The sequence below is a fragment of the Bidens hawaiensis genome, unplaced genomic scaffold, assembly GCF_021521415.1.
Source record: "Bidens hawaiensis isolate Kalapana, Puna unplaced genomic scaffold, B.hawaiensis_p1.1 tig00002839_1, whole genome shotgun sequence".
Lineage (NCBI taxonomy): Eukaryota > Viridiplantae > Streptophyta > Magnoliopsida > Asterales > Asteraceae > Bidens > Bidens hawaiensis.
Window position 1 is genome coordinate 55,001 of NW_027491153.1, and position 27,480 is coordinate 82,480.

General features: G+C 36.9%; 1 protein-coding gene and 1 long non-coding RNA gene across 2 annotated transcripts in view; one reads left to right on the plus strand and one right to left on the minus strand.

Annotated features, from left to right (window-relative positions):
* Nucleotides 1-27,480, plus strand: part of LOC143621370 (uncharacterized) — a 279,015-nt gene that overhangs the window by 26,878 nt on the left and 224,657 nt on the right. The gene's annotated exons all lie outside the window — the stretch shown is intronic.
* On the minus strand, nucleotides 9,607-12,297 carry LOC143621295 (leucine-rich repeat receptor protein kinase HPCA1-like). The gene is made up of 2 exons (XM_077092764.1): nucleotides 11,286-12,297; nucleotides 9,607-10,268 (listed from the first exon to the last, which is right to left on the minus strand). Exons 1-2 carry the CDS (start codon nucleotides 11,731-11,733, stop codon nucleotides 9,607-9,609), a joined length of 1,110 nt encoding a protein of 369 aa, XP_076948879.1. The 5' UTR covers nucleotides 11,734-12,297.

Below are 27,480 nucleotides of genomic sequence, written 5' to 3' on the forward strand. Positions count from 1 at the left end.
ATTTACTCGTTTGTCAAGCCTATCTACACATCAAAAGATGATCTTATTGGCTTTTGATCTACTATTTACATACGCTAGGATCGTTAAAGACAATTTCTTATCTTTTTTCAAAGGTCAGATCAATTTCTCAAAATATTAGAATTTTAATTATCCAACTCTCTCTAAACAAGAGCTTCCACTAAACGAGAGTATATCTTTTTGAAACTTTTCTTGATTTTCATAATTAAGAAAGTAGGACTTAGAAATACAAAATATAAAATATTTTGTAAAGTGACTCATTTTTGTTTTTCTTAACGAGACTAAAATTCGTTTTGGAGAGTTAAAGTTGACTCATTTTCTCACTCTAAAAATGTGACATAATTAAAAAATTATTTACAATTTTAAAACAAAGATAAATTAAATTTATCCAAAACCGATCATGCCAAGAGACTCTACAAGATATAGAAATCGGGCACGATCAAAGGCTCTCATGAAAAGGCTTGCAAAGTTGTAATCATTATAGACCCTTTCAATTGAGACAAGGTTACGATCATAACAATCACGAGTGAAGTGCATTCAGATGTCAATGTCTTTTGTCTTTTAGTGTCGGACCGGTTTTTTGACAATACAAATTAGGGGTGTTCAAAACCGGATGATCGAATAGTTATTCGGATATCCGAATTCCTGGATACCAAAAACAAGGGGGAGAATGAAAAGTTTTTTCATATAAGCTTAATTGCAAGATAGGAGATTCACATGTTGTTCATACTTCAAAACATTAAAAAAGGAACAATATACACACAATCGTAAAATGAACTAATTAATTCAAGGAGGCTTTCCATTAGCTAACAGATCCAAGGATTATTCAAACATACATCAATAATTTGTGAAGTAAAAGAAATGAGAACTATTAATCGACAACATAGGACTAGTGGTGGTTATCAGTGGCAAGAAGTGAATCAGAAGAGAGGGATGCCGACATGTGGCTTTAGATTTAGAATTTGGGCACGAAGATGATGAATGTTGATGAGTGGAGAAGATACGAGAGGGTTGTGACGAGGTACGATGCGAAGGAGGTGGTCGTTAATAGTGACCGACCGGCAGTAAGACGGAAAGTGGAGGTGGGTTATGATGAACACTGCGATGATAATGTATAGTTGGATGCTAGGGTTTTAAAGTCTGATATGTATATTTAATTTAAATAAGTATTAAAAAACTAAATTTAAAGATTCGGATAATTCGGATATCCGAAATATCCGAAAATTATCAGAATCACTATCCGAATCCGAAACCGAAAATTCGGATATCCGAATTTTTGGATAATTCAGATTCGGATTTTCGGATATTTTGGATACGGATTTGAATTCGGATTTTTTTGAACACCCCTAATACAAATCTCTGCTTCGTTGTCACATTTGATATGGGTGTTTAAGAAATCAAACCATAATCTAGCAGCTGATGTTGGATCCGTATGACTTGAGAGCAGCAGGTGGATGCGACAATGTATTACGCTTCAGCGGTGGAGGTGGATACGGTGACTTGCTTCTTGCATTTACAAGAATTAACCTGTCTCTCAGAAACTGACATCCTCATGATGTTGATTTTCTATCAAGATTACATCTCCCGTATTCACTGTCGGTGAATGTGTGCAGTACTAAGGGAGAGTCTTTGGGATACCAAAGACCTAAGCAAGGCTTTCCCTTTAGATACCGAAATATACGCTTGATATTGGTTAGGTGTGACTCCTTTGGATCACATTGATATCTGGCACACTAACAAACAGGGAACATAATGTCCGGTCTGCATGCCGTGAGATACATCAAGGAACAAATCATAGACCTGTAAAGGTGTTGATCGACTGACTTTCCCAACGGATCCAAAGATAGCATTGGTCTTGTAGCAATCAGAGTAAGATACAGATTGACATCCTTGAACACAAAGCTTCTGAACAATCTCTCGGGCATATTTTTCTTAATGAATCAAAATCCCATCCGTCCTCTGTTCGACTTGAAGTCCCAAAATGAATGTCATCTTCCCCAAATAACTCATCTTGAACCGACTCTGCATGACGTTTGCAAACTCTCTACACAAAACATCACTTGTGGACCCAAAGATAATATCATCAACGTACACTTGGACGAGGATCTGATCGTCCTTTACCTTCTTGATAAAGAGTGTTTGATCAATCACACCTCTTCTAAAGCAGTTCTTCAAAAGATGTTCTGCTAAGGTAGCATACCAAGCACGAGGTGCTTTATGAAGATCATAAATAGATTTATCAAGATGATAAACATGAGTGGGACGATCAGGATCTTCGAAACCTAGAGGTTGCTTGACATAAATTTCTTCTTTAACTTTCCCATATAAGAAGGCAGTCTTCACATCCATCTCGTATACTTTGAAGTTCATGCACGATGCATAGGCTAGGAAGAGATGAATTGCCTCAAGCCTAGCAACAGGGGCATAAACTTCATCATCATCCAGACCTTCCTACTGAGAGAAACCTTGTATTACCAGTCGTGCTTTGTTTCTTATGATTACCCATTATCATCATTCATATTTTGAAACACCCGTCTTGTTCCAATCGGTTTCTTGTTTTTAGGCTTCTTTATTAGCCTCCATACATTGAGATTCTTGAACTGCAACAGCTCTTCCAACATTTCCTCAACCCAGGAATTCTCCTCGAGGGCTACCTTATAGTCCGTTCACCTGTGAAATAAAACAAGAAAAAACACATTTGTTAATGTTACAAGAGCTTCTCCTTGTTTGGATGCCAGTAGAAGGTGAGCCGATGATGTTCTCGGTTGGGTGTGAATGGTGAATAAGTAATGGTGAATAAGTAATTGTGGGATGTACTCAAGTTGTACTACCAGCCATGCTTTGTTTCTTATGATTACCCATCATCATCCTTCATATTTTGAAACACCCATCTTATTCCAATCTGTTTCTTGTGTTTAGGTTTCTTTACTAGCCTCCATACATTGAGCTTCTTGATTTGCAACAACTCTTCCAGCATTGCCTCAACCCAGGAATTCTCCAAGAGGGCTACCTTGTAGTCCTTGGGTTCAACTGTGAAATAAAACAAGAAAAAATACATTTGTTAATGTTACCAGAGCTGCTCCTTGTTTGGATGCCAGCAGAAGGTGAGCCGATGATGTTCTCGGTTGGGTGTGAATGGTGAATAAGTAGTTGTGGGATGTACTCAACTTGATCCACTTGTTCTGCTTGAATCTCAGCAGACAAATTCTCAACGGGATGAAATACACGCGGATCATTGATCAGAACATCAGTGATCGATTGAACAATGTCTGGTTGATCAACCACATGTTTTGGAGCAATGGGACCATCCTAGAGTTCTTTATTGAACAATACAACAATTGCTGGAATCATGTTGGATTCAGTGTTGTAAGGAGTACCCACAATAGCTTGTTCAACAGAAAATTGAATATTTTCATTTAGTGAAGGAGGTGTGGCCACATATTCAACCACACTTGGTTCTGCTTAAGCATTTGCTGTTGTACCAGTTTAATCTACATCAATGTTGTCAACTGACTGGAATGATGAGTCTAAATCCGAATTGGAATCATCTTCAACAGTCATCAAGTCAGTTGTGTCAGCTGATTGAGGAATGTGATTTAACACAACAGATAGAGTGACTACGGGCAAAGGATTCCTATGTGAGGGACCAACAAACAGGTTGATGTCATTCAGGCTGTACAGCCTGCATTAGTGCTGGATCGGACATTGAAACAGGAACATGAGTTGATGTGGGTAGGGAAGTGGACATGTAGCTAAACTGATTGAACATCCTTCATAATCAAATAACCAATTTGGTCTCATTTGCGTATCAGTGGGGTTAAGCTCTTGCCAATCAACATTGTAGAATTCCACTATAACATTTGTTTTCTTGTTGTAAACACAATAAGTTGTCTTGTGGGCAGTATATCCAACAAAATAACAATAAATTGTCTTGTGGGCAACAAATCCAAGAAAATAACACTCATCTGGTTTCTCAGCAAACTTAGCACCATGCTTGGCACCGATATGGAGTAATGTGCATGGACATCCAAATGTTTTAAAGTAGTTGACCTGCGGCTTGATATTGTAATAGACTTTATAAGTAGTCTTCTTTAAGCGCTTGTTGATGAGCACACGATTTTGTATGAAGCATGCAACATTGACTGCTTCACCCAGAAGAACAGTGGAAGCTTTGAATATGAAAGCATGGTTCTGGCTACCTCAATCAGTGTTCGATTGCAACGTTCAGCAACCCCATTCTGTTGAGGAGTGTACGGGGCATTGAAATGTCGGTCTATTCCATTTGAATGACAAAAGTCAACAACACTCGGTTCCGTTATCACTTCTGTAGCACTTCACCTTCTTATCAGTCTGCTTTTCCACAAGTGTTATGATTTTGATTATAAACCGTGCAGTTTCATCCTTGTGACCTAGAAGAAAAGTTCAGCTGAAATGAGAAAATTCATCAGTAAAAACGAGACAATAGGTTTTTCGACCGATTGCCAAAGAACGAATAGGTCCAAATAAATCCATATGAAAAAGCTGAAGAATGGAGTTAACATAATTGATTATTTTGGGCCTGTGAGGGAGTTTGTGTTGCTTGCATTTTGAACACGAAAGACATTTCTCAACGCAAGAAAAAGTTTTAACAAGCAAACCCCTCACATGCTCTCCTTTGACCAGTTTTCCAGATTCTTAAAGTTGACATGACCTAGACATCGATGCCAAAGTGATGAATCATTCTCCGAGGCTTTAGATAATAGACACGAAGCTGCTTAATGTGAGTACGAACTATGCATGGCCAGTATATAATCATCATTATGTTGTGGAGTACGCATAAGAATCCATTCCTCAGGGATTTTAAAACCAAGTTTCAAAATTAAACACTCATGTTCGGTGAAGAGGGTTGAGTATTTCTTGACGCAGATTTGTGAGACACTTAGCAGATTTTCGTTGAGCTGTTCCACAAGGTTGACATCGTCAAAGGTCAGAACGCCATTTGAGACCTTTCATTTCTTCGTTATTTTGCCTCCTATATCTCCAACAAAGGACACGTGTCCGCCATCAAATGGTTGAACATTGATCATCAAATACTCGTCTCCTTCATGTGTCAGGTACAATCACTGTCTAAGTACCAAATACTGTTGACAGACCTTCCTGACTATCCTTACACGTATAAAAAACTAGTTAGACATGGTTTCCTGAGACCTAGCTGTCTTGGTTAACTATGAAATCACCAAATTTTTTTTATTTTCTTTAAAATGAAACTTTGTGGTGAATCAGAGTTAGAATAGCAGTCCTTAGGAACCCATGCAGAGTCATATTTCTTGAAGACCTTTTGGACCGTCTTCTTCTTGGTTTTAAAAAAAATTGTCCGATCTTTCGATCTTTGGACTTCTTTTCTCACATATTTTTGGTGGGTTCTTAGACTTCTCAATCTTAGAACCCCCTTTTGATCGTTCATTTTGGTTATCCAAAAATGCTTTCTGTTTTTTTATGATTTTTAGATCTCATGTCCATTTCATTGGCAGACGATTCAAATCGAGCAATCGTTTATCTCAAACTGCTTGTAGTCTTAGACCAGGACTGATTAAACTGATTATTCAGCTCCTTTTGTTGTTTGTGCCAGTTCTTGCAATGTCTTGCAAGGTGAGATGAGTTACTGCAGACATAACAACACTTTCTCCTAGAGTCTCTATGAAACTCATCAGTTCTATGATACACTTGATGTGGTGGGAAAGGTGATGCTTGAAAAGGAACAAGAAAATTATTTGATCTGTAACCTCTATCATTAAAAGCATTTGTATAAAATAAATCAACAACGTTGTGTTGTTTGTACTTGCAGTGGGAAAGGAACATGAAAAATTATCTGATCTGTAACCTCTATCATTAAAAGCATTTGTATAAAATAAATCAACAAAATTTTGTTGATGAGGTCCATAGTAGTTATTTTTTTAAAACGGTTGTATAGTTGAGGGTTTTTCCAATGATTAGTCGTTTGAGAAAATGAATTTTTTATACGGTGGAACATATTTAATTGAGGTACTTTCCTTTTCATTTTCAAAAATTTTTTTTTGTTTAAGTTATCCTCAACTTTACAACCCTTAGATGAACAATAGTTATGTTCATTTCATCAACCACATTTGTATTCACATCATGTTTAACAAAAGTTTCATCATAAATAGTTTCACATTCACTATCTATAACAAAACCATCATTTTCATTTAAAGCATTTTGAGAAGTGCCAAAATCAACACTCTCACGAATTGCATGATCATTCATAGATGATATCAGTGTATTTTTCATGGATCCAAAAGTATTATTATTATAGACCGAGTTAGCAATTGATTGTTTTAGATTTACATTGGAATCAAAAAGTGAATTTAAAACTCTTTTCTTTCCATAACTTATGTCCATTTCCATACACCCACTTTCTATAACATGATCTACTGAAGAAGATAAATTATCAGTAGAACTAACTGATATAAGAATGGGATCAATAGTTTTGGAGGCATGAGTAACAAGATTCTTTGGTTTTGGTACATGAACAATCCCATAGACTATTTCGTCCTCCGGTGGGGTATTGAAACTTAAATGAGACATGCTAGTATAATTTTTATTGAACGGTGGATTTGTTGTTGTATGATCATAGCCTAAATCCATTCTTTGTTTCACCCCAATTTGTGCCCCAATAATCCCATTCAGTTTATCAGGCGCCATTTCAAACCTATCTGATATTATCTTTCTTTGTTAAAGGTCTAATTCTAGCTTCTCAATTTTTGTTTTCAAATCAAGTACTCGTCTATCAAGAAATTCAGCTAGCTTATTAGACTGAAACAATTTCTCATTTAATTTAGCCATATCATTATTTGGGGTTTTAATTATAATGGCAAATATCTTCTCAACGTTTTTGTACTCATCGCTCTGACTTTTAATTCCAACATTTTCATCTATCAATGTAGCATTGTGTGTTCTATAATTCTTTACTTTATATACATGAGCCTCAAAACAGAGTTTGTGTACCTCGAGAATGTTAGAGGTGATTTGGTTTTCTTCTGCAGCAGAGCGTGGGGAGGGTTGGTTATCATTCACAAAGGCCATTCTGACGAATGTCAACGGATTTATCAGTTCAACGAATTGATCCTCCTCCCAGTTTGATATTTTGCAGCAACAGACTGAGTAATCATGGCTTTTGAACTTGAGGTCATGCCAGAATTTCCTTGACTGATATAGGGAAGCCTTTGAATTGATGAGCTGTTATGAGTAGCTTGCCTCTTGTCATTCCTTTTTCCACCCTCACTGTTAGAGATGTCAGTGATCTTGATGGCATTGGCCATCTTGGTTGGATTTGTGCATTCCCTTGCAAAATGCCATTAATCATTGCAGTTGGAGTGCCTAAGCTTGTCCTTATCAAAACCAATTCCTTTTCCATCAGCATCTCTGAAGCTGTTCTTTGCATACTTCTTCATGAAGTTTGATGCATGGTGAACAGCCATGGCCATCTAATATTTAATGTCCTTTTTCTTAAGATTCTCTTTGTTGATCTCGGGAATGTCTCCTTATTGAAATGAAAGAGGTAGAAGCTTTCTTTGCAGAAGCTCCTCGTGACTTGCTATAAATGCATGAAACAATGCGACATATGATTCATAAACTTGAGGAGTAGGGTGGGGTGAACTACTTGCAGATTTATTGATCCCATGAGCTTTCAATGCTTGTTCAACTGCCTTGTCTACTGCTTCTTGAAAGGAGCTTGAGTTGGATGGTGCTTGCTGACTTGCGGAGGCTTTGAGTGCAGCTGATGTGGTTACCCAATCTAATCGCTTGTCGTCCATTTCGAATGACTTTATAGTGGAAGTCAAGTCAGATAGAGATGCTATTTGCAAGCTCGTTGTTCTTTTGATTATGATGATACTACTGTTCCAGGTGTAGGGTAAGGATTCAACAGTTTATCATTGATTTCTTTCTGATCATAATCAAGCCTAGCACTCTTCATCTTTGTGATCAATGTTTCAAATCTGTGGATGAGAGATCCAACAGTTTCTCCTTGTATGTTATTGAACATTTCGAATTCACCCTTTAACATAGCCTTCTTACTGTTTCTCATCTCCACATTCCATTCAATTTGTTTACCAATGCATCCATATACCTTTTGCAGTGGTGTGATCTATTAAAGTTTGAGAAATTTCAAGTGATAGGCACACACTTAGGACATCATAGGCCTTTGATCATCACTCATCAACTTCTTGTCATCATCGGCCGCTACAAGTTTGGGAACAAGTCTATCGACTGTATCAGTGGTGGAAATGTGAGGACCAATCTCAACTAATATGAGAAATGCATATTCAGAGATTCTTATATAGTTTTTTTGAAATGCCACTTGAATTCCTCAAAGTTATTGTCCCACTTAAGTTTCTTTGGGGGTTTATTACTTGTACCGGCTTCATTTGCAAAGATAAGGTAGGTTTTCAATGCCTCAAGATCAGTCGTCATATTGTATAGTCAAACTTAAACAGTCTAGTAAAAGTTTCTGCCAAAAGTTCCAAGTACAAACGGATCGAATTGAAAAGGAATCGAATCGAATAAAAATCCAATTCGATTGGTTTTGGATTTCGATTCGATTGGTTTTTGTATTTGATTTGAATGGTTTTGTCAATTCGATTCGAGTGATTTGTAACTCGATTCAATCTCATTTTCAGAAAGTACTTTTTGCACGTGTTTTCACACAAGTACACTTTTTGCTATATATGGAAACTCGATTGGAACCCGATGAATACTTTATAGATCTTAAAAACACAAACTTTCAAGATTAACCACACCAATGTTTTTGATATCCAAACACATTTAAGAACACAAGAACACACTTCTTTCAAACCCGAATCCTTTTGTAACACTTATTTCAAGCTTGCAAACACGAATACAATAACAAGTGAAATTGTAGACCCACTTTGACACATTAACACAAGTTTTCAACACACAAACAATATCAAAATCCAAGGTTGTGACCCAAGAACTACAACTAGTAGAGCCAAAAGCTCTGATACCAATTGTAGGTCATATTCACGGATCAAACAACCAATTTCTTGAATCAATCTTACTTACTAGCTAGCGGAAATTTCTAGTAAGCAACCGAGATCTCAAATCTTGTTTGTGTTTGATTATCACCCGAAATGAGAGAGAAAAGGGAGTAGAAAAGAGTGGGTGAAGAGATAAGGCTATAGTTTTGCAAAAATGTTGTCGAGTGCATGGGTATGCTTCCCTATTATAGGAGAAGCATCCCATGCCTCTTTCTATTATATCCGGCCCAATGGGATCATTATAACATGGCTTCGGGTCCAAACATACATAAATGAAACCGACAAGCTAACTTGATACATCGTAAATCGAATAAGCAATACACAAGACTTAATAACAAAACAGGGCCTTACAATAATTGTAATTGAAACACGGCAAAAGAATATAAATAAAAAAAAATGAAGTAAAATAGTGATATTTTGCATCACTTCTCTATGCTATAAATAATGTTATATACAATGTAGGTGTAATGCACCTACGTATGTGTACTAACACACGCTAACAATATACGTATATACGTGCTACCAATGAGTCTAATCATACAGGCAATTCACTTTCAGGTGGATCCTCCATACAACTCGATATCTTATGCGCAATTTCTGCCATATTTGGTCTGGCCATTGAGTTCTCAAGCAATGCCGTATTTGCAACATGGACTAGAACGCCAAGTTGTTCGACGTTCACTTGACCATTTAGCTTTGGATCCAACATACCCATCAAAGCATCCGCATCTTGATGTTTTTGAAACTCGCTTGTCCACTCAGCTAGGGTTATCGAGCCTTGCAAAGACTTCATCCCGGTTATGAGCTCAAGCAATAAAACACCAAAGCTATATACGTCACTCTTAGGTGATACTAGACCCGTGTTAAGGTAATTGGTATCAACATAGCCTAAGGAGCCTCGTATGATTGTCGGCGTTTGAGCAGTGAAATCATCATGATGTCCTAATTTGCATAGCCCGAAGTCTGCAAGTTTAGCATGATCGTCATTTACGAGAAGGATGTTGGATGACTTGACGTCTCTATGGATGACTGGAGGGTCTGCGACCGAGTGGAGGTAGTCGAGGGCGTACGCAATGTCTAGGGCAATGCTTAAACGACTGGACCACGAGAGGCATCCTGAAGACTTGCCTTTGTGGTTGTGTAGTCGATCAAAAAGGCTCTTGTTAGGCATGTATTCAAGTAGAAGAAGTTGTTCACCTGTGAGAGTTCCAGAAACATGGTTGATAAAGGAGGAAGAACACAACAACAACAACAACAACAACAATAATAATAATAATAATAATAATAATAATAATAATAATAATGAGAAGTTAATAATATTGAGAAGTTAATTTTTAACCCCTAAGAGATAGCGTTGTCATGGTTCAAAGAGCATGAGCCTGAAAAAATGGTTGCGTGTGGTTCAAAGAAGATATGTCTAGTAATACCGGCAAGTGACATGCCAAAATTGGTTCGTTTCAAACTGACCTTGGCTCAAAACGGGTTTAAGCAAAACGTGTTTTAGTTAAAATGGGTTAATTAAGAAAGTGTCAGTTTGGTTTAGTAAAAACGAGTTCTGACAAAATCGGCTTGGATTGAAACTAGCCGTTTTAATAAGAAAAACAAGGTATCAAAATGATAAACGCACTATATACTTGTCATGGCGATTAGTGGCTCAAATAACCCGAGTATCAGTTCATTTCAGATTATTTGAATAGATCCATATACAAATTCTAGAAACATGCATCAAGGGCCATTTTGTGAACTTGCACGAATACTGAAAATAATACTTAGTTTATGTTTGTTGATCGAAAATCATTGAAGAAAGAATACTTAGTTTCCAACAAGATAATCCCTTGGGAATATTATCCTAGGCCATTACGGAGGGATACAAAGCTAGGAATATGCAGCATCGAAACTTTTGTGATCTTGTTTGATAGTTGTTTTTCTCTTTATGTCCGTTTGGTAAAAGAGAGAAAATAGCATAAATGTGACGATCACTTTATATTAAAGTCTTAATAAAAATACAAACTATATATAAAGTTGTAAATTGTTTGTTTATGATCTGATTCAAAAATTCAAACATAATTTTAGGAAAATATATATAAAAACGAATAATTTAAGATGAGTAAGGTTAATCCGATATTTTGCTTAAACCTTTCTTAATTAAAGTAACTATGATCAACATATACTTTTAAGCTGAGTAAGGTTACTCAAAAATACTATTGAACTTACCTTTGTCTAGGCAAAAACCCAACAACCCAACCAAGTTAGGGTGACAAATCCTAAGCAAGATGGACACTTCATCAAGAAACATCTTCTGGCAGCCACCTCTCTCCTCCATCACCCTCTTCACCGCGCCAAACCTTCCATCCCCGAGCTCTGCAAGATAAACATACGAAGTGGCTCCAACACCTATTCGAATTCGGAAATCTCTCGTTGCGACCTTAATTTCCTCAAGTGCATATGTCCCAATAGTCTTAGTAGTAGACAATGAAGATAACTCCATGTCTTTCTGACTATGGTCACTCCTTTGTGCTTTAGCCAAAGCTCTTGCTTTTGCTTTGTAATCAATATAGATTGCTAGTTTTCGTAATAAGATGGTGAGAACGATGATCAATACTATTGCTCCTCCTATCCACATGTTTTCTGATGAAGATGTGTGCATGGCTATCTTTCCCATGATAATGTGATCTTGGACTTTTTAACCCAAACCCAATAAAATGATTTGGGTGCTTGATAAGATGTTTTCGGTGTATGATCTTTCGATATAAAGCCCGTGATAGGATATGTGCTTATATCTATGAGAAGGAGGGAGTGAGGAGAGAGACTTATCAATTGTTGGAATGAGAATATCCTTACGTTTGGAGGGTAGTAGGATTGTTGAAGTGGCGAACCAAGTCAAAATATTGGTTATGAGCATGAGAAAACATGAGTACATATGCACTTAGGGGTCTCAATTGTGTCTTTACTTGTTTTACCGTTGAAATTCTTAACTCAATAAAATGTAGAAAGCCAAAACAAAGTTCCAACCATATTATGACCATGACACGAAGATAGGGATAACCTTTATCTTGACTTCTTGATTCTTATCTAGTTGGAAAACTTTCGTTGGAACACACCTTCAACTGCTTGCCTATATAAGACAAGAGTTACTAAAAACGTTCACCAAATTATATGAGAAAAAGTCAAGGATTGGTTTGGACCAGCAACTTTTTTAGAAGACTAACAATTTAGAGAAACATTGGGCTTATAGGATGATTTACAAAGCTATGAAGATCGATTTGTTATGATGGAGTGAGTATTGGCTTTAAACGTTTGGCTCTCAAGGATCAAAACATCACTTGGTACCTTCTCACACTCGGGTAGCATGCATTGAATGTTGTGACACAAATGATTATAACTCAAAGCGGGTATGCTACAAGATGCTTTCCAATACAGCAATTTAGTTGTATCTTCAAATTTTGAGTGATTTTGACAACCATCACACAAAGGCTCGTCAATAGCATCTAACATGCCAACTATTTCAATTGAGCCGGTTTGGGTTCTTCCTCTATCCCACCGTTGTCTATCCATATACCATAATATCTAACACTATTTTTATGCAACTGTTAACATCATCATCTCTCGTATTTGGTAATTGAAAACAACGATCTTCTATCAAAATTAGTCTAAACAAGTTGGACTTGATAATGTGTTCTATTTAAACCTAAAGGAAACATAAAATTAACCTTTGTTGGGGAGTTCAGCAATCGTATATCTTAGGAAAATCTGAGAGTCATGAAACACTTTTAGATCAAAATTATTTGTTGGTTCCAAATATTTTGACCTGATAAAACTCAGATTGAGTGCAAGAACAAGTATGGAGATTGAGAGAGTTTTCTGAATCAGAAAGTTTATCGTATGATCAAGGGTAGTTTTAATTAGGGTTGGGAAGTTATAACTGCCTTTCTGATTTTGAATTTCAATATCACAAAATACGCTATGGAATTTGTGACAAATAAAATAAAACTGCCTCTCGCACCCCGCCACTAGGGCGCTACCCCGGACCCAGCAAAGGCGCAACGGTTGCCCCTTGATACCCATGACTAAGTACCAATAGGATTATAAATTATAATAAGATTAAATAAGTATGCACCCCGAACCCGGCTGATTTAGATTCGTATTACAATTAACTTGGTCAACAAGTTAATCCTTAATTACACTAAATCACTAATTAACATTCCTTCCCCATTTTGGTGTAATCCTTGATTAACTTAAACAAACTCACACAAACTACAAACTTATGCATAAATGAAATGTCGTGATGATTGAATTTCACATTAGTATATTACACGTTCAAAATATTTGAATATAAGGGTGTCACTACGATTGAACCCTTTCTATTCATAATGGATAATCGAAGATAATATACACACAAGTTCACATACTCATATATTCTTACATGACATTATTTTTATTAGCCTATGTTCTATCCTTCAATGAACATATAAAAGCCAAGTCCCTGCTTCTTGAAGCGGCTAAACTTCATGCTCATATAGGTAGTTCTTTTACTCTCACAACTGCATATGCAATTTTTCAAAAGAACGAGTTTAACTTCAACCTTCTTAGCTTGCAAGTCTAAACACATACCTTGGGATGTTGTAACTGATGTGTTCCAATATATAGATGTTAAGCTTTCCACATTGAATTCAGTACCTAATATCAAATTAGATGGAATTGGGTATCTCAACATGAAAAAAATTCCGGTGGACTTTAAACCCATCCCTAGCTACACTAATTTTTTTTTATTTTTTTATTTTTTGTTATTTGGGTTTGAAAAATTAGTCTTTGATGCTCCCTAATTAGTACATAATCGTTATCGACCTGTGGAAGATGCCTAGTACTTGATACTAGCTTTAGCAACTAAAAGTCAGTCCCGTTGTGTGACACCAACATAGTCAGTCTCCGATACATAAAGTTTCAGTCCTAATATATTCCCCTATACCACGTCATTTCAGTCCCTAATAGATTTCTTTAGAGACTGTAAATCAGTCTCACCCAGATACTATAATATTTCAATCCCCAATGTATGACTTTAAGGACTGAAAGTCAGTCCTCAAACAAAACAATATAGTCCCTAATACGTTTCGTTAGGTTCATAATTCCATATTAAATCAATCTCAATGCTTTAAAGAGTGAGATTTAGTACTTGTTACTACTCGATTTCAGTCCTTAATACGCCTCTTTTAGGGACTGAAAATTAATCCCGAATAGTATGTTATTTTAGTCCCTAGTTAGAGACTTAATCGGTCTCCTAAACTAGTCTCTAATGTGTTTTTTTAGCTACTATATTTTAGTCTCTAATACTATGTGTACATTTTTGAAATTTTCATATAAGGACTGAAAAATAGCTGCTGATACAATTTATTTCTCAAAACTTCGTTCTCGCTTGAATCTCATTGAGATGATTCGGATACCGATTTCATCCATCTATCTTTCTTCCTCAACACAGGCCCGACACCAACCTTCCATCCTGATTGTATTGTTTTCTTCCTACCACATACACTTTTTATGGCTTCTTTCTCAATCCCATGTTCCGTAGTTCCTTCATATATTAATTTCACCATGGTCACTTGTTTATGCTGAATTATATTTTCCTAACATAATATAAGGTACATGAACAATATTTAGAACTAAAATAAACCCAAAAATATTTAACTTAAAAAAAATTCAAAACTAAAAGCCAGTGTTTAAACCCGTACCGGTACGCGGTGTGTCAAGAGGTCCGGTTCGCACCATATAAATGTTTTCTAAAGAACTGTCCGAGTTATAATCAGAACGGGGTGAACCAGATTCCGGGAACCGTTTGAACCGGACGAAGATGTAAGTTAGGTGTGGGTTGTGATTGAAATTTTTAATATAGGCAAAAAAATCCATTACAAGGATCGAACCTGAGACCTTTACAAGGATCGAACCTAAGACCTTAGGATTGTATGTAAGTGCATTTACCAACTGTACTTGGATATTTGTGTCATCTACGGAACTACATAACTCATATACATTCATAATAAAAAGAATATTAACTGTTCTATGAAATAATATTATTACTACATGTATGCATACAAATAAATATATATATATTTATAACAAAAACTAATATATATATATAAATATTATTTATGCGTCATCTGGTCAAACACCGGTCCGCCCTCCCGGGTTGGTCTGACATTTGACCTAGTAAGGCGTCCAAGTCAACGTTCGAGCCGGGTTAGAAAACATTGCTAAAAGCTTTTAACAAATTACATATGCAAGGCACGAATCATCATTTAGCCATCCTTGTTTTGCGGCATTGTAATGCATCTTGTGATAAAGTTCTAACGGACTAGGCGGCATGTGAGTCTCAGGATTTGTATCATCATAAAAATTATAATAATGAAGCATAAATATATTCTAAAGAAAGACTGAATTGTCATAGTAAATTATATACAATCACATATGTATATTTTGGTTTTTATATCCATATAGATTTTACCATTTAAATACTTATAAAACTATGATCTTTAGAACCCTTTAATCTTTGAAGTCAAGTCTAGTTAGCTCATTTGACATACACAATGTTGGTAATTGTGTGTTCTAGTTCCAAAAGTCCGACTAAACTGTTTACAACAAAGCGAATACAGAAGCTTATGTGTGACAAACAGATGAAATTATGGGTTAAGGATCAAACAACAGTGTGTCTTTAGTTGTTTATTCTAATGCCTAAAAATGGAAAACTACATGTGACAAAAAAGACTGTCCATGCGGGCTAGCTTTACAAGTCAAAATGGGCAACCTTTAAATTAGTTAATTCGGTTCCATTTGTCAATAGATTATGATTAATCAAAAGTAGGCAAATTGAATTTTATTAAATTTAAAAAGTTAACGATCTTGGATCAAACTACTCGGCCTGATTTTTTCAGCTTGACAAAGTAAACGAGCCAAACTAGAGCTTGATTTTTCAGCTTGATAAAGTAAAGGAGCCACTCCCGATCCAACTCGTTTAAGTTCGAGCTCGGACCCAAGATCGAGGTGGCTCGGCTCGATTACAGCCCTATCTAAGATAGACAAAAGGCTTCAAAATTAAAGATGCAGGAGTGTTAAAACCCTATGTTCTTTTACTATTATTCCCTTTTACAGTATAGTATTAATCTTTCATTTTCATAGTATTTATTTTAACAACCAAGTCAGTTCTTCGTGATTTTTGATTTGATTTTCAGAACCGTGGGGTACGACCACTAGTTAACATGAATAACATTACACTATCAGTCGCAAAGTTCAAAATCTTACAAGTTGGAATGTATGATTGGTTATCGACCGAGATCCCTCTCCGCTTATATTAACTTGTTTCGCTGTGTTAGATTCCATTTGATCCCTATATTTCTCACAAATAAGAAAATACTCACAAATACTTTTTCTGATTTGTAAAAATGAATTCAGCATACCTGAGTTTTTTCTAACTCCGAGTAATCACACATATGATCCCAAGCTTCTTGACGACAATCGGGTTTCCTTTTCGATCTTGCCAACTAAGGATTGTTTTTCCTCCATTATTCTTCCATTACCGATTCCAATTACCCCAGGTGCGCTTCCAGTGGGCTTGAAGTCGAGCATTCACATACTCCTTAAAAATGTCATTTGTTCTCAACAACTCAAATTTCCCTACATAAAATACATTGTTAATGATACAATTGAGCATGGACATCATAACAGCTTATCAATAATTAAAAATGTATACAACTTGTAATTTTTCATACATAAGATTTTTCGCTTCTTTGGGTATCAAGTCCCATGTGTGATAATTCATTGGACAAAATTGCGAATAACAATGCCACACTCGGTCGCAAAAGGTGTTGCTGAGGTCTCAACTAAGGCTTTTAAACTCTTAGCCATTATCAAAGGTATTTTAGAACCCTCAAGTATATTCTGTAAAGTCTTTGTATTGCTAAGATTTAAATTTGGGCCGTGTCTATTTGGTGGAACAACAGATTGTTCTATATCAACATTTGTCCTGTTCCAGCAAGTTGTTCTGCATGTAATGTATAAAAGACAAAAAGATAAAATGATTTAAAGACTGTTTATTTGGCAACGCAATGCAGCCATTTCATCACTTTTTGAAGTGTGGATTTTCAAACATATCCTTACCCATGAATACCAACCACTACCCAACCCATTTACATGTAGCTTTGCTTGAAGATGAAATATTTAGTTTATAAGAATTATAATTTACCAGTGTTGGGCATATTACGTTTGCGTCTACGTGTCGAGCGCGACACTATTGCAGATACACTTCGGTACCACTGGTGTTGGGCATATTATGTTTGCATCTACGTGTCAAGCGCGACACTATAACAGATACACTTCCTTCAACCACGGACTGATTTGTAGGTACCCAAGAATCTTCTTCATATTTCGTTCTTGTAAAGACCATCATCACTAACATAAACATCCATATTGTACTACAAGGAAATCAATAGTCAAAATCTGATAATATATGCATTCTATCAAATGCAATGTAGATATTCATGTGCACACGTTAGAACTTAGAACATAGAAGTGTGTACATTAATTGATAAAAAGATGTATATAATGAAGGATTATATATTTCATGTAAACAAAACGTGATTAGATAACAAAATATAGCCCTAAAATGAAATTATGATTACATGTAACTACTACTGGGCATAGTGTCATACAACATGTAAATAAGGGTGTTAATCGGGTCAGTTGGGTTTCGGGTTAATTAGGTCGGGCTATTCTGGTTTTTTTAAATAAAAAACTTACCCCAACCCAACCCTATTCGGTTTCTGCTTTGCCGGGTTCAAGTTAATCGGGTTGTAATAAAGTTGTCTTTTTTTTTTCTTCTATTAACGATGGTCTGCAAAGATATGTAATTCTTGTAATCATATCACAAAACAATCATCCTTAAAACAAACTTTACAAAAAATTTGCCAACAACTTTATATAAACCAAAAAATGTTTTTATTTTTCTAAAATTCTTGTTGTGGTTTTCCCAATAAGAAAACTCATGCTAATTGATAATATTCCTCCCAATTTTTTACTCAAAGAACAATATAAATAGATTGGAGAAACATAGACAATCTGAACAAATGATGCTTCGAATTATATATTATATGGTCAGAGAAGAATGAGAGTAATTACAACTGCATTTTCTTTAAATCTCAGCCATAAAAAGTCCTTGAAATGGAATCCTGACCATAGATGATCACTTAAATGTAAGTTACCTGAACAGTTGCTAGGCGGTTTTACAATCTCCCTTCTCCCTTACGGTTTACGGTTTCCAGTTTCCACTATCTATATACAATTCTCAATCAATAATACTCAATCGATAATTCCCAATGGACAAAGAAGATAACTGCATTACTATGATTCCTTCAATTTCCAGGAATGATTGCAATTCATATATGCATATTGAACGGAGGAATTTGGAAAGCAACACAACAAACGGTATGATTTTATTATTATTATTATTATTATTATTATTATTATTATTATTTATTTTGGATTTTAAATTTACTAGTAGTGTTGATTAATGAACGATTGTTTCATTGTAGTATCTTCTTAAAATATCCATCAAGTGGATGGATTTTTTACCAGTCAACGGCCGTTCCTTTAAGCTTTTATTTGTGTAGATTGCGATCTACAATTTGAGTTTACTTATTTTTTGTATTAATTCAGACTTTAAAAGGGAAGTTGAGTTGACCTTTTAAGTTTAGTTAACATTTATACCTTTAATTATGATTGAAAATTTAGCTTTTAGGTTAGATCAAGCACTAAATGATGTCTGCACAGTTTGTGTAATATGTGGGGAAGATGATGGGCTGTGAGCATTTCAGTTTAAGCCATGGATTAAGTTGTGAGTTTCGATGTCATTGCCATGATAAAATTGTAAGAGGAGTATTATGGATTTGCATTTGTATCCACCTTTTCCATTGTAGTAAATACTTTTAGTTCTTTAAATTACAATGATTATATTGAAATTTGTTACTTTTATCAAAATAACCATGAGAAAAGTAATCGTTCCAGAACACCATGTATCTAAGTGTAATATCTATTCCTATATATATGTCTCCCTGTAATAGGTTTTATTTGATAACAGAGGATCATTATTCTCTGTTAATATTTAGAAGACCCCCAATTAATAATATTCATATAATTATCTTCGGTTAACCAAAAAGAGTGAAACTTTTATTTCGGTAAATATACGGTCTTCAGTGTACCATTTCAGGTTGACGTGTTTTACCCATTAAATTTTTAGTATACTTTTTAAGAAAATGTGTTTTATGCAACTAATTAAATTAGTTGACTATCTTATGCCAAAATTTAAAACTAAAAAGGAAATTGACATAAGACTTGTATAACTAAAACGTAATATGTATTATATAAATTTATATTTTTTGTTTCAAAAGTGTAACTTTGAAGTATTAACATGAAAATAATAAAAAAAAAAAATAAAAACTCAGGTCAAACTGGCCGTTTTTTGAGTCAACCTACGAGTATGCAGTGTCGAGTTTTGTGCCAGGAGCGAATTTTGTGTTCGGATTGTGTTCGAGTTCGGGTTCATCTCAAAATTTTGAGTTCGAGTATATTGGTTCATGCATCATGTACCCTCTGTGCAGGTGAAAATAGTGTCTTGGTCAAATCTTACCATGTGGTTAACATATTTTGCAAAATCAAAAGGGTTCTATGGCATGTTGCAGCCAAGAGTTTGAAGACTATTTTCAGAGTGCTAAATATTTTATAACCTTTAAAGGCTAGGCTTTACGGGCCAATACGAGTACTCACGTGTAAATGGACCGGTTGTTTAGTTCTACTTGAGATTTGGGCACGTTGACCCAAATAAATTTACAAATCATTCACAATTAATTTCTAACATTTGGTTTTTATCGATTTAAATGAAATTTCTGTGCATCTTGTGTGCAAACCAGTTTTGCGCAAACCAGTTTTATATATGTCAACGAAGTGAAACATCTTACTTTAGGTGTTGATATTTACATCATATTGCCTCATTGTGTAAAGACCTGGTTCCTCCACTCCTTCAATTCTCTTTAGGTTTTTTAGACTTGATGGCTGTATTTTGTATCCTTATCTTTTTGTAATAATTACTTAGTTCTTTTCAGTTCTGAACACTTTCATTAGTTTTTTGTGTGAACATTTTGGTTAACATTCAGTTTAAATAATTTGGAAAACCCGGACTGGACGGGTAGATTATTCTTAGCTGTTTGGTTTAATATGCATTTATTAGAGAGAGTTTATTGAAGACCGTCTATAGAGGGATCGCAAAATCATAGAAGAATCAAAATGGTGATGGTATATTGTTTCAAATATTTGATAAGAGGGACACGAAAACTATAATATGAGTGTTGACTCTGATATTTGCAAATATTGGATACCAGGGACACGAAAACTATAATATGGGTTATTTGGGTTGACCCAAAACCCTATTTTTTATCAAACACGAACGCGAAACCCGACCCTAATAATAATATGGGTTAACACAATTAATAGTTAACCCGAACCTAATTAGCGTATTTGTGTTCGAGTATTTTGGTAACCCCTACTTGTAAACAGAACTTGTAAACTAAACATCTGGACTCATGTTATATCAATTTACAAAAATAATTCATCAAAATTCATGGACATAACAGTCAATATAGAAAAGGGATGCTGAAGTGAAGGCCTAATTAACTAACATCTCTCATCAGTTAAGCCATATAATGTTATTCAATATCTAACTAAACATATCATTTAATGCAAGTAGTGTTCAGTATATGAAATGAAGATGCGTATAGTATACATATACGAGATAAAATAGCATATATAGGTCGTAGGAGATTTCTCCCACAAGATCACGCTTGGAGGAAAGCACAAGATTTTAATGGACATATAGAGACTAGGCTTGCACCTAAACCAGTCAACGGAGATGATTGCTTACGTCAGTTGGAAGATCTCCCTATACATCCTCATGGATAGCACTCGTCTCATGGTAGAAAAAAGAAGAAAACAAGATCCACATCATTTAAGCTGGTCAAAGAAAAGCATCGTCTTTGAACTCCCATATTGGGCCAAGTTGGTAATTCGTCACAACATTGATGTGATGCATGCCGAAAAGAATGTGTGTGAGAGTGTGTTAGCAACGCTGTTAAACATAGAAGGAAAGACAAAAGACACTGACAACTCTCGACGAGATTATCAAGATATGAACATACGTATGGAGCTTCACTTGGTGATGATGAATGATCATTTGGTTAAACCACATGCTTCTTATTTTTTAACTCGAGAGGAGAAAAAACAGTTTTGTAATTTACTTACGTTTTCAAGACGGGTATGCGGGAAACTTAGCTAAAAATGTGATTGTTGAGCAAGGTAAGGTATATGGGCTTAAATCACACGATTGCCACGTCTTAATTCAATGCATAACTCCTATTGCAATTCGTCCATTTTTGACAAAACAAATTCATGATGCCTTAGTCGAGTTATCTCAGTTTTTCAAGAAACTTACTGAAGTCACATTATACATGAGGGAGTTGAAAGTTGTAGGTTCCCGGACGGATCTTACACGGGATATCGCTATATACGCAGGTGCGGAATCCCTGCGTAGGTAGTTACGAGCGTAGAATACGTAAGACAATCACACGCGATACAAATGAACACGTTATATATTATAACCTGTAACACGTCTATTACAGACTCGATCTCTCGTCTACTGACTTACTGAAATACACGTGATTAAACAAAACTCTCACTTACCAACTCATTTCACGTAAACCCGTAGGTTATTTAAATACACGACAACTTCGCCTCAGGCGAAGTTGTCTGTAACTTCGCTCGTTGAACAAGTTCGCCTAGGCGAACTTGTCAACAACTTCGCTTGTTCAACAAGTTCGCCTAAGCGAACTTGTTGATAACATCGCTTACATACATAAACATAAACTTAAACATAATTACATTACAGACTCGATTACAAACGCTAGACTATGAACTACTGACATTTATTTACCAACAGACTCCCCCTTGGCAGTAGCTTCATATCTTGATCTTCAAAGCTTGAGTCTTGTAATCTTTCGTCTTCTCTCTTCATCTCTTCAAGCATGCACTCCCTGTCTAACACATACAGAAACCAACTTCTGGTACTTCTTAGCTTCCTCTTTCCAAGCAGGAATGTAGAAAATCTTCTTAGCGTGTAGTACCTGCAAGTCAGCTTGAGATAGATTGACCAAGTGCATAGGATCATACACTCTCATGATCTCTTGCTCATCTTCATCCTCCATGACCGCTTCAGCAGTTTCACAATCCACGTACCACCACTTCAAGTCTTTCAAGACGTTCTTGGGCATCACCTTCATCGGCACTTCTTTTAAATGATGGACTGGTTTATACTTCATAACCATCCATGGTTTGCCGTCTGCCCTCATCCCTCTATCTTTGTCTTCTACTAACTTCCCTTTCTGAGGCTTTAGAAGTTCAAACTTTTTGTCTCTAATGGCCTCCTTCCAAACAATTTTCCCAATTACTCTCGCCATATTATCATCACTTCTGTTTATCAGCCCCAGTCTCGCTAAGTCTTTCACCTCACACTCCGGTAAGGTATTCAGGGATCTCAACATCTTCTTGAAGTACTGAATGCCGTCGTAACGTTTGATCACAAATAGTTTCAACTCTTCATCGTACAACCAGCATATGATTCCCTTCTTTGATTCTGCATATCCCTTTATATTATATGACTTTTTGAACATCGTTAGTACTGCAGGCTTCTTCGTCTTTACAAACCACTGAGCGCAGCCTTCCTTCCAGTTTGGCTGTTCTTCCCACTCAGTGTTGTCAACCGCAGCATCTTCACATATAGTCGACTGTTCAACCACAGGGATCTCATGCTCTACATTTTCTTCAACAATCTCTCCTTCTTCTATCACATTCTCAACGACAATTTCTGCACCAATCTTTTCAATCTCATCGATTGGCAGAACATCATCTTCATTCATCAACTCATCATCCTCTAACATATCGTCTATCTCTTTTAGCGCATCAATCATATCATCAACCACATCCACATCATCACCAACATCTACCACATCATCACCAGATGCAGACTCCCCCTCAGCTGTGGAAGTCCCAAGAGCTATAGAAGTTCTTGGCAACTCACCACCTGCACCTTCCGGTGCATTGGGATCATCGTCTTGATCGTTTCGGCGCTTGGTCCTCAACTCATCTCCTCTACAGCTCATCTTCCCCTGAGATGCCAAGAACACCTTCAAGGCATCTATTATTTTCCCGTGCTTAGCCAGGAGGGATGCCTGCAGTTGATTTGCTTCCACTAGGCTTTGAATAGTCTTTGACTGCTCAGCTACAATCCGCTCTAGTGAAGCTATTCGTTCCGAGTCTGAAGAGGGCGTGTCCGCAGGTGGTACCGTACCCGATAACCCTGCAGAAGTGGTGACCGTAGACTCGACAAATCGTGCTACTACCACCGATGTAGTACGCGTTTGAGGTGGTAGAGACACAATTTCTGGAGTCGACGTCTGGACGGCTGTGATCGGTGGAATGTCAGCCGATGATGTAGCCACTACGGGAACAACCGTAGCGCTTGTACTCGATACCTGCACAGAGGTAGGAACAAAGGACATACCAGACAAGGCAGGTGGAGCAAAACGTACCAACCGTGAAGTTTCTCCAGCTCCTACACCCATACCTGTCGTTTCCCTACGTGAACGCTTTCTTACCAGCTGCACAGCTTCTTCTTCATCATCTTCCTCGTCGTCATCGTCAACAATTCTCTTTTGTTTCCCAACTGTTCTCTCATGCGTTACCATCATCCGTCTAGCCTCTTCCATGACATCATCAAAGTCAGCCTGTGGACCCGAGACTTGAATATTCTCATGCAGATCAACTCGGTCCATATCAAACAATCCTTGCCCGCCGAACATGGCGTCAAGATCAATCTCTGCAGCTGACACAACAGCAGATACAACAGGCGCAGCTGATACAGCCTGGGGTGCTGCCGCCTGTTGTGGTCTTGGGTCTCTGAACTCGTCCCCTGCCGCAGGCACATACTCCGGGTTTATAAGATACCCAAAGAGCGGAGTATGCCTGGGACGCAGCTCAAGCTTGCTTCGTGCGCTGGAAGTGCGACACTGTGCAAAGATACGTTTTGTCACACTTTCCACGTATCGAATAGGGCGTCGTTGAGGCAGCGTCGGAGCCACATGATTGAAAATCATCTGTAGAAATCGTGGATACATTGTAAATCGCTCACGCGCCACAGCCCTTCATTGCCTGTCGATCTCGTAAAAGATCATCTGGCTGAACGAATATCTTTTATTATAAGTCAATGCAGTCATAGCAGACTGCATTGTCGCACCCATTCCATCAGTGCCTGCCTTCCGTCCTGACATACATACGATCATGACGTGCATAAGGAAACGCCATTGATCTAAAAGGAATCCCTTCCTCCGTTGAGTGTCCCCTAAGAGACCCGAATACCCCATCCTGATGAACGCCCCATCACGGAATGGCGCAACAAACTCCGTTGGGTCATCCCTCGTCTCTTCACCAAACTGCAACGCCACCCTTATATGTTCAGAAGAAAACTGAACGACTTGACCGTTAACGTTGGCTCGCATAACCGGGGGCTCAACCCGACAATCGTACTCTACCGTCTGCCAAAAGTCTTCAATATTCGGCAGCGAAATAGGCAGGGTAGTCGTTATTGCATGATAAATCCTTGAGCGCAGGAGAAAAGTAATTATCTCCCTATAATCCTCCACGCCCTTTGCATCTGGGTCAAGTGTTATGAACTGGTTATGGGCTGGAAAGAATTGTCTTTGATCATCACCGTCATCACCTGCACCTCCAACAGCAGCCATATCTGCAATAAACGAACCAAGTTAGATAAATGTTAAAGTTATACACAAGTTCGCTTGATTACCAGGAGCGAAGTTGTGACCAAACCTGTATAGGCGAAGTTAAAAGTGAGGCGAAGTTGGGAACAACTTCGCTTCATCTTTAAGTTCGTCTAATTAATTTTAAGTAAAATGTTCTGGGCGAAGTTAGTGATAACTTCGCCTCTTCACAACATCGCCTCAGGCGAAAATAAGGGTTAGGCGAACTTAAGCCTTAGGCGAAGTTGCGGATAACTTCGCCTCAGGCGAAAATAATCGTCAGGCGAAGTTGAGGATAACTTCGCCGAAACCCTAACTTCGCCTGAACTGAATCGGCGACTGTTAAGATTCTAACAGTCGGAATCCGATGTTTCGGCAAAGGTTTGACGATGAAGAACTCAAAAACACTTGGTATTAAGGTTATGTGGACGAACAGTTTGTCCATGAACACGTAATACAAGCTTGTAAATCTCGGTTTTGAAAGGTCACCGGACCGAGGTCACGAAACCGTTCAAAACGACCTATGAAAAGCATCACTGTCATTGGATATACGATTAATCGATAACACCCACCTCGAATCTATGAACGAAACTGAGAAAAAAGAAGGGTCGAAATCGGAATCGAAACAAGTTCGCCGGATAATATATATCTTCGCCGGAAATTTCTCGGATAAGTTCGCTTGAATTTCTGATGAATAGTGTGACCTTTGAACATCCTTATATAGAGGCGGAGTTATACAGGCGAAGTTACGGATAACTTCGCCTAGGCGAAGTAATTCACAACTTCGCCTGTTCAACAACATCGCCTAAAATTTCAAAATTTAACCCTTAAAATTTTAACAGTTGTCAATTAAGTTAAAAATTGTCCTTTAAGTAATAAATAACATGATCAATTCTAAGTAACCAGTTAAGAAATCATAAAGCTATCTAAGTACAAAAACGTAAAAAATATAAAGTATAAGGGATCAAATTTCAGTCTCGATAGGGACTGCTACGTTTTAGAAAAGATCCGAACAGGAATCATACTAGCTACGTGACTGTCACATAGATTCGTGTTTAGCTGTATTATGACATATAGAGACAGGTTGTAAGCAGGTAATATACTTAAGATGGTTTTCATCGTTTCTGTGATACGAGTTAGGTTCAATTAATCCTTAAAATTTAAGTGGGCAACAACTCAGAAATATTGATGCCTCCTATCTATCCTCAAAGCGTATTTGGCTTTCCCCAAGTCACCCCGAATTGACTTCGACCCATAGTGTCTGATTAACTTGTAAGTATTCTATGTCTGCTTCCCGTACTCATTCTTGCTCCATGATTGAGAAGTCTCGATATCTTTAACTCTCGAATGTTACAATAACTTCATAAGTACAATTTTTTTTTTTTTTTTTTTTTTTTTTTACAAACAACTTATAGACTTCAGAGTAATAAACAACTGCAAGTCCCGAATCTGGATCACTGTAGTGTCTTGAAACGCCTTCTTCACGGGAATCAGAACACTTACGGGCTCGTGTATGACTGGGTAATCACTTTTCTGCCTATCATTCGGAAAGATATACATGAAGACACACAAAACTCTTAAGGAGTTTCCACATAAAATCAAGTAAAATTTAATTTGTATCACATCTACTTTTACGCACCATAAAAAATTACCATGACATACAATGATTGTCCTAAAGCCTTTTAAGCCTAATAACTTCACTAGTGAAGCACACAAAGTTAGTATATCTATCATTTTCCATGGTTGGATCAATTTTCCGTTTAACATAGCTAACTAACTTCTTACGAAGTAACAGACTTGAAAAGTAATTTCATTTCCCTTAGAAAATTTGACTTCAATCGCTCCGATCACGTCAAAGTCTTCAGGTAAACGGCAATCCTGAAGATCCAATGGATCAACTGGACCGACCACATACAAGTATGTGTCCTTCTAACTAAGTATGACCGACTAATTTTCAGCGACAGAAAGAAAACACATCATAACCGCCCCGGTCACTTTCAGTCATCTGGTTAATGGCGATCCTCATTCTCTACAAGTAGAAACGAGGACCAAAACATATCCGAGGATATGTCCATCAAACTGAGGTAACCGACTAATTTTAGGCAATAGTGACGTTTTTTTTTTTTTTTTTTTTTTTTTTTTTTCAAAACACAACACAAAAAAATGGTTACTCGGGATTGATCATCCCGTTTAGCTCAATTAGGTTTTGAAATCTGGATTTATCAAACGCTTTTGTAAATAAATCAGCGAAATTTTCTAGCGTATCGACCTTTTCGACCTTAATCAGTTTCTTCTCAGCACAATCCCGTATGAAATGATGACGAATGTCAATATGTTTAGTTTTACTGTGTTTCACGGGATTGTTAATTACTGAGATGGCAGCAGTGTTATCAATTAAAATAGGAGTGAGTAAGAAATTCAGACCATAGTCGCGCAATTGTTGCTGAATCCACAAAACCTGAGAGCAGCAGTTGGATGCTGCCATATATTCAGCTTCGCACATAGAGATTGCG

Bases quoted from the DNA above. Each gene is read 5' to 3' on its own strand.
- LOC143621295 (XM_077092764.1), bottom strand. From the start codon at position 11,733: ATGGGAAAGATAGCCATGCACACATCTTCATCAGAAAACATGTGGATA. The intron at 10,269-11,285 runs GTAAGTTCAATA...GAACTCTCACAG, and splicing joins GGGTTTTTGCCTAGACAAAG to GTGAACAACTTCTTCTACTT.